General features: G+C 23.5%; 1 protein-coding gene across 1 annotated transcript; it reads right to left on the reverse strand.

Annotated features, from left to right (window-relative positions):
- Positions 1-1813: 1813 nt before the first annotated feature.
- LOC129610970 (alkaline phosphatase 4-like) lies at positions 1814-8404 on the reverse strand. Its single transcript, XM_055523826.1, has 3 exons — positions 8014-8404; positions 3542-3768; positions 1814-3289 (listed from the first exon to the last, which is right to left on the reverse strand). The coding sequence occupies exons 1-3, from the start codon at positions 8126-8128 to the stop codon at positions 1937-1939; spliced, it is 1695 nt and encodes a 564-aa protein (XP_055379801.1). The 5' UTR covers positions 8129-8404; the 3' UTR covers positions 1814-1936.
- Positions 8405-8697: the final 293 nt, after the last annotated feature.

Genomic DNA, 8697 nt, shown 5'->3' on the forward strand with positions numbered 1-8697 from the left:
AGATAGGTAAAAATTTTGTTCTGCCGAAATAAGTTTCCAGTAAAGATCAACTTACATATGGAATTTCAACTATCTTCAAAAACTTTGTAAACATGTCCATGGACGGGCGGACGACAGAATGAAACTAATAAACATTTTTTTTAAAAAAATTTTTTGGAAAAGTACTAAAAAACGAAAATTCAATGAATAAATTTTATTTGTAAATTAAATTTATCCAATATTACGATTTTAAATTGATTGAGATTCTTTTTGTTGGATAATATTATGTACATACGTCAACCTTATACCCTTTTCCAACCATATTTTCATTAATTCAACTCTTATTCATATAAATAGAGAGAAAATTAAAGTAAATTTGCTGTTTTGAGTTGTAAGATTTTTTTTTTGGAATTACTTATGCTCGTGTATACATAATGACATAAAATTTATGAATTTTTACACCTTTGCTTGTCAAAATGTGTTCTTTCTATAATCCATATTATATAAATTTATGAAATTAATGTAAGAAGACAGAATAAAATGAAATGAAATACTTAAGTTTCTTTGAGTGTCAAAAAGAAAATTTTAATGGAGTTTTAGTTAAACATAATATGTACATATTAGGTAATACTGCTTGTTTGTAGAAGCGGAAAGATGAATTTTTATTGGGAATTTAGATTCTTTACGAGTATTAATTATTATTGGTGAATTTTTGAAAAGATTTCCGTTTAAATTCATATTCATTCAAATTGAACAGGAGTTAATATAATTATTTGCATATTATTATTTTTAATGTTATTACAAGCCTGTTTATCCTATTCCTCTAACATGCAAAGTATATGTAATTAAAGTTTAAAATTGATATAGAATCTTTAATATAATGAGCTCAGCAAATTGGCAGTTTCTTGAATGCTAACAAAACGGAATTTTACAGTTAATTTTTTGAATTTATAATTATGTAACTATCTTCCAAAATCTGTCGGTGGTCCTATACCCTCAAAAAACACATGAAATTCCGCTAACTTTGACTAGGATCTTAAACTAGGAACTGGTACAAATTATACTTGTTAAAACTGTAGTCAGAAGGAAATTTAAATCTAATATTTGTAGTGCTCGTAATAATTTCTATTATTCTCAATTGATGATGCTCAGCTCAATAAAAATTGTTGGAGAGCGGAGGAAATTACAATATCTAAATACATTTTTCCCATAATTAAATATACATTCGAAAAAATTTTCAAAAATAAATTATTTTATTAAAAAAAATATAAAAAAATATTCAAAATATTATTTTAGAACGGAAATAGAGGAAACTTCATGTTTCCGTTTATAGGAAATATTATGTATTCGAATAAATTTTTTACTTAAGTAAGAAATACAATTTTTTATAATAACCGTAGTGGTCAGAGTTGAATTGAAAATTTTTCCAAAAATCAAATAATAATATGCACTCGTACAAAATATTGCAGGTTATAAATTATAAAATATGTAAACAGGATGTATTTTTAAATAAAGGAGAGCATTAAAATATTTGAATATGCTTTCTAAGAATCTTCAAATATCTAGAATAATGGAAATCGTGAAATTCGTGAAATATATGAAGATGGAGTTTTTTAGGTTCATAAGGTTTGCTTCTTTTTATTAATTATTAACTGCTTCAATGACAATATAAAACTTTATTTTCGGAGTCCTTAGTTCTTTATATAGATTGTGGAATAAACACTGAGCTTATAGTTTTCTGGGAATATTATAATAATGTATATAATTTGGAATTTAATTTAATTCTTAATAACTAACACCTATGTAAAGTATCAATATTAAAAACATACATAAATTACCTATCAATTACTACAATACTTTTATTCAAATTCAAATTTTTACAAATAAAATAAATATTTTGGAAAAATCCAAAATTAAAGCATTTCTTGGTATTTTTTCTTATTACACATTGTTGTACTTAAAACAACGTTAATATACTATATATCAATGTTATACTTAATAATGAGCTACTTATTATTAAAGTAGAACTTTTACTTTGTGTACTACTACTTCTTTCCATACAACTTTTATCTAAATTCATTGCTGGTCCCATACAACCAGCATAACTCATAACATATGCTAAATAATTTTGTTCAAATACACCACCAATAAGATTTGAACCAGGTCCTATAGCAAATACAGGAACATCTTCCCCACCATGGGTCTCATCTGCATCGATTATAGGAAATGCAGCTAAATTTTTGTATGTTGGTTGATTTCTTATATTTGAATCAATCTCTTCTACTGGTATCCATGTATTAAATCGTATATTTTCAGTATTGTTTAAATATGATGTATGTAAAGATGATCTATGTTTAAAAAAACCAGGACCATTTGCATATGTTATTGTTTCATACGGAAATACATTTTTTTTATTGGCGAAACCTAAAATATTATTCCCACGTCCCGGATAACCATTAAATGTCATAGAATGTGAATGATCTGCTGTTACAATTATTAATGTATCTTTACGATTCGTCATATTTAAAGCGATTTCTATTGCTTTATCAAATTCAACAACCTCTTGTAATGCTGCATGAGCATAATTTTGATGATGTCCCTGATCAATTCGACCACCTTCAACCATTAATACATATCCGTTATCATTTTTTGATAATATACGAATTGCTTGTTGAACCATTTCACTTAAAGCAGGTTCACCAATTTGTCTTGCTATTGAATATGTTATATGATTATTTCGGAATAATCCCAAAACGTGACTAACATTTTTTATATTTAAATTCATTAATTCATCTCGATTTTTGACAAATTGTCTATTTTCTCCAGTTAAATTTAACCAATTTTCTACTAAATTTTTACCATCAGTACGATCACATATTTTTTCAGTTTTGCCTTCAAATGTAACAGTTGCTACTTCATCATTATTTTTATTGCCCATTGGTTTTAAGCCACCACCAAATATAACATTAAAATTTATTCCCGGTTCATTTTCAACTAATTGCCTAGCAATATCTTTGTAAATGCCACGGCTAGTATCTGGTATTTCAGAATCACATTCCCAGTCACGATCATAAATTGATGCATATGTTGCAGCTGGAGTTGCATGTGTTATACGCGTTGTTGTTACAATACCAGTACTTTTATTAACATTTTGTGCCCATTTCATTATTGAATCTAATTTACCAGTTTCTGCATCAAATGGACTTGTTGAATTATCCATACCAATAATACCATAACGTGTTTTAACACCAGTAAAAATTGCAGTTGCTGTACCAGCTGAATCTGGTACTTGCTTATCAATATTGTAAGTCTGTAATATACAGAAAAAGAGTATGCTTTAAATATGAATCAAATCTTCAAATATTAGAAAAATAGAGTCATGCAGGTGTTGTAAGATGGTCATGCGACAAATATTTAATTTATGCGATGGTCATGCGACAAACCTTTTAATTTATTATGAGTGTAAAGGTTATAAATATGAAAGATTTGAATTGGTGAACAAAAATTTTTTTAATATGCAAAACTAAAGTAATAAGTGAAAAAATCCATTAAAAATTTATACCTTTGCTAATCCCGTATTTGGAAAATCATCAAAAACTAATGAACTATCTTCTCCAGAATTTCCATTTAATTGACCTTTATAAATTCTTCCTGTTGTTACAGTTGTCATACCCATGCCATCACCCAAAAAAAATATAATATTTTTTGCTTTGGGTATTTCACTCCCATCTAATAAATTAATTCGTTTTTTCAGATATTTCATACCAATTTGTTGCCAATATTTTTCATCTGTAAAATTTAATGTACATTTTTATTAATTCTATAACATTACATTAAATATTTTAAAATACAGTCTTTTATGTCAGAAAAGTGTACGAAATAATTTGTGGCTGATATTGTGTTTTTATGTATCTGCATATTACATACATATGTATTCAATTTAAAACCGTTTCATCTTTCTCTCTGCATATTGCATATTATAAATCTCATAACATATTGTATATGTATATGTATATGTATATGCAGTTAAAATATCACCATAAAAATCACAATAATAAAAATGCTTAATTGAAATTTATGTTAGAAATCAGAAACGTTTTTAAATATTGCATAAAATAATATGTAATAAATGTATATACATATGTAGATATATGTATGTATATATAAATTATATTTTGGTTTGTACACAAATACAATATGTTGCTAGTTTGTTTATATTCACACATACTACGTACATATATTTTTTTTATTCATAAATTATAGCCTATTAAATTATTCATTGTAAATTTTATTCTTGGCAAGCGACTAAAATTGTATTGTAGACATGTGACATAGCATGTGCCATTGTATACGAATAATAACAAAAATAAAAAAAAAGCTTTCATTGCTATCTTAAAAATGAAATTGAAATTTTTAAACTTATCTATAATATTAAAATAATTTATTTTTAAAATAAACAACTTAAAGAATAATTATTTTAATTTTACACGTTACTAAAAACCGTAATAAAAAATATAGTAGCGAGTAATTTAATACCATGTTAAGTGATTGCGATTAATTTAGAATTATTATTTTGCTCATTTATAAATGGTTGGAATATATGATTGTAACGTATGCTTAGGTATTTATTTTCTGTATTTAATTGATGGTCTCACAAAGATGTATGATTAAATATTTTTATGGTATAATGTATAACATTTTTTGCACAGGTCATTTTGGTGCAAAAATTTAATGAAATATTGTTATATGGTCATTAAAATAATCATTTGTAACAAGCTATTGTTTGACCGGGAAAATAAAATTGAAGATGTAAAAAAATTGTTATAATTTTACCGTTAAATATAGAGAATAGGTAGTTTTTCCTATATTTGACAGTATAAATTATTTAGTTGAGAAAATTAACAAAAATTTCAATTGAATTTCAAAGCTCTTAAATCTTTTATTATTTATATTAGATTATTATTAAAATTGAGAACTTTAATTTTACAAAAAATTACGATTACCTTATTCACTTTAATTCACAGTTTTAAATGTAAATAGTATTCACAAATTAATTTGTAATAAAATGGGTAGGGAAATCAGTAGATACTTTCGATTCTTTTAGTAATATTGAAGAAATAAGTTGATTGAAATACTTCTAACAAGATACCGGTGTGCTCTCAAAATTCTCAATTCAATAAAACTATTGAAGTAATCAGAATGAGGCAATTCCAGAAACAAAATTTAGTATTTTTCCAAAAATTTGCAATAATATTATCATATAGAGAATATTTCTATAATTTTCCGAAACTCTTACTATAAACTAATCAAAATATATTTTATTCGGATTCCTAAATATTTTTCATTTGTATACAATGCGATCGGTTATGTGCTGATCACATTAAAAATCTAAATTTTATTAGTATACATTTTAATTACTCAAAAACAAAAGACTAGGTGGTAAAGTTTTTTATTACCAATTATTTTTTAATTGTCACCAATTCTATTTATTGTACCTTTTGTAATCCTAAGTAGCATAAACGATTAATTCTTTCAATATTGTTTGTTCACTTTATTTTGTTTGCTCATTTAATAATTTTCAATAAAGAATTTTTCTAATATTTTAGTCAACAATTTTCTATTTTTTCCGATCATTATAATTTTAATTATTAATCATCACAGTATAAGACCCCAGAAAATCAAATGGTTAAATAAAAACTTAAATATAGTTAAGAAAAAATTATTATACCAGCACGAACGTATGTTCGAAAGGTATAGATTCTAAATTTGTCTTACTGTTTGTAACGCTAAAACTCAATTATATGTTTCTGATCACAGCCGAGTTCTAAGTCGAGTTAACCATGTCTGGATGTTTTTTGTAACTACGTTATATGTAGAACACTAATAAATACTTATAGTAATATGCTTAACACTTACGTATATAAATAACACTAGACAATGCAAAAAAAGGTTATGTATGTCAATTATCTCCTACATTTACAAACATTAACTCGTACGAGTATCACAGAGTTGATCTAGTCAACTATATCTAGTCTCGTGTAATATAATATTACAAACTATAATTATGCACGACTATAGGAAGTAGCAGTTTTAATAATTTATATTATTACTTTATAATTGGTAAAACGTTTATATTTTATAACTATCAATTTTTAAAATCACAGACACAACTTGCAAGCTAAAACATAATTTACTCTTGTCGGTATACTATTCACATTTTAATTAACACGAATTTTTATTTTTAAATACTGCAGTATCTCATACTTATTTCAAAATTTGTTTTTGAATAGTTTCATTGTAATTGAGTTTAAAGTTCGTATTAAAGTTAAAAATAGTGTTATACAGTATATACGAGTCTGCAATTTTATTATTTTAGTTTTCTTATCACTTTTAAATGTTAGACACTTATATTTGGGTATATTAGGTGCCTACACTGAAAATATAGTATCATCAATATTAGTTCCTCAAAATTTTACATTTAGTTTGATTTCTTTTAAGTTATTGAACTTTTTTTTTTGCAAAAATAAAACAATAATGATATACAAGTATATTTATATTGAATCCATTTTTAATAAATAGGATTATTTTAAAATAAAATAGGAAACTTTTCATGTGTATTCATTTGTACTTGTATATCGTTTTAAAAAAGCCGGTATAATAATAGAGAGTACATATTGCGGCAAGATTATTTATACTCGTGTGCAATTGTTTTATTTTCGAGTGCAGCTTACGATTGAATTTTGTTTTATACAAAAATTTAATTTACAAAAGAAAATATTAAAAAAAAATATGTATTTTTTTTTTTTGTTAAGAAAAAATTTATGTTAATTTAACTTTTATTTAAATTTAATTATTTCAGGAAAGTGACTTATTCACAACTCTATATAGTTGATAAGTTTCTTGTGTAGCTATATATATATATACACATACATAAGTACACCATATTACGTTCATTCACAATAACACTTTATTTGAACAGATGAAATTGAACTGAACTGAAATGAACTTTTAATAAACTGACAGAAATAGAGAAATATTGAGGGGATCACGTGTAAAGCAAATGAAATTTTGCTTTAAAGGCAAATATTTTTAAATTTAATTTATTTTGATATTTAAATTTCGATAATTATAAAGCAAAATGTGGGAAAATATAAGTATAAAAAATAAAAATATTTAAAATTTGAATACAAAACATATTTTAAATAAAATAAAAATATTATAAAATATTTAAGACAATTTTATGAAAAAAATCGTTTCCGAGGGAGGCGGAACAATGCTAAATGAATAAAAAACCTCCATTTTAGTTTTTTGGTTCATTCTCTTATATTGTTAAAGATTTGCTAAAGAATGATGCGAAAAATTATTAAAATAGTTTATTTATTTTACATTATTAGCCGTAAAACAGTATTATATACTAATAAATAGACTTATTGCATTAAATTGATTCTATAATAGAACATTTCTATAAATTTCAGTATACTATATTTTGGAAATTTAAAATATTCTGGTTAAAGATCAAAATAATGTACAAACTGAATAATTCTAAACCATAAATGTTAAGTTTTCACAAATACGCGCACTGTGAAACCACAATTTAGCAAAATAATAACAAAAATTGAATAAAACATTATTTTGTTATACATACTAAAATATCACAGTAGGAAATAATTGCTATTATAATGTTTTACAAATAAAAAAAAAAATTATTTTTATCAAAGTATACAATTTCCACACTTTTGCACACATTATCACATGTTATAAGGTTTTCATGCGTGTTATTTTCATAACATTTAAAATATTTTAAACTCACTCAAATATTTAAATTTTTTTTTTCAAATTAATTTATAAAATATAATTACATATTACAATGCGGTATAGTATTATACTTGAAATGAGATAAATATACATATATTTATATTATATAATATAAAGTACTTAATTAAGTACATATTATATTATTTGAGTTACTGTTATATTTAAATATTGTTATATGTATATAACAAAAAATTTTAAATGTATAAATTTAATATTAACCTTCATATTTTAAATTCCTATTAAATACAGCTGCAGCACTTAGATTTACATTATAATGTAGTATAAGTAACATAAATAAATTAATTAAAAAATATATTTTACTTAATTCAAACATAATTATTATTATATTATTATTATTTTGTTCAAAAATAAAATAAATTCAATTTAAAAATTAAATAATATTTTAATAAATGAGATATCACAACCACGTATATTTAAATTATTTAAAGCAATAATTATTTAAAATTTAATTTTAAATTTTATCAATTAACTTAAATGCATTTTTATTTTTATTATGTAGTTTTTTTTTTTTTTTTATAAAAATAATTTATTGTTATATTATATTTTGTTATTATATAAAGAATTTTATTATGTATAACAGAAATGTAAGTGAATTTATTTAATACTCTCTTTTAAATTCTAAAGAAGGATTAGAACTTCTGTGTGTGTACTGTTAGGTGTAAATGCTAAGCTTTGACTAATCTTAAAATATTTTAGTTAAAGAATTTATATTAAATTTTTTATTCTGATTTCAATAATTTGTGTTTTATTTTGTTTTTTGTGTACATTTTAGTTTTGTTTGGGGAAAATTTTTTTTTTCACTTTTCCAAACAAATATTTACATACATATATAAATACAAACACTGTAGGCATATAATAAGAATTTAAATCAAATTGTATAAT

Source organism: Condylostylus longicornis, unplaced genomic scaffold (genome assembly GCF_029603195.1).
Source record: "Condylostylus longicornis isolate FDR11 unplaced genomic scaffold, ASM2960319v2 ptg000048l, whole genome shotgun sequence".
In the NCBI taxonomy this organism is placed as follows: Eukaryota; Metazoa; Arthropoda; class Insecta; order Diptera; family Dolichopodidae; genus Condylostylus; species Condylostylus longicornis.

Bases quoted from the DNA above. Each gene is read 5' to 3' on its own strand.
- LOC129610970 (XM_055523826.1), bottom strand. From the start codon at position 8,128: ATGTTTGAATTAAGTAAAATATATTTTTTAATTAATTTATTTATGTTA. The intron at 3,769-8,013 runs GTTAATATTAAA...TAAATTTTACAG, and splicing joins TAGGAATTTAAAATATGAAG to ATGAAAAATATTGGCAACAA. The intron at 3,290-3,541 runs GTATAAATTTTT...TGTATATTACAG, and splicing joins CAAATACGGGATTAGCAAAG to ACTTACAATATTGATAAGCA.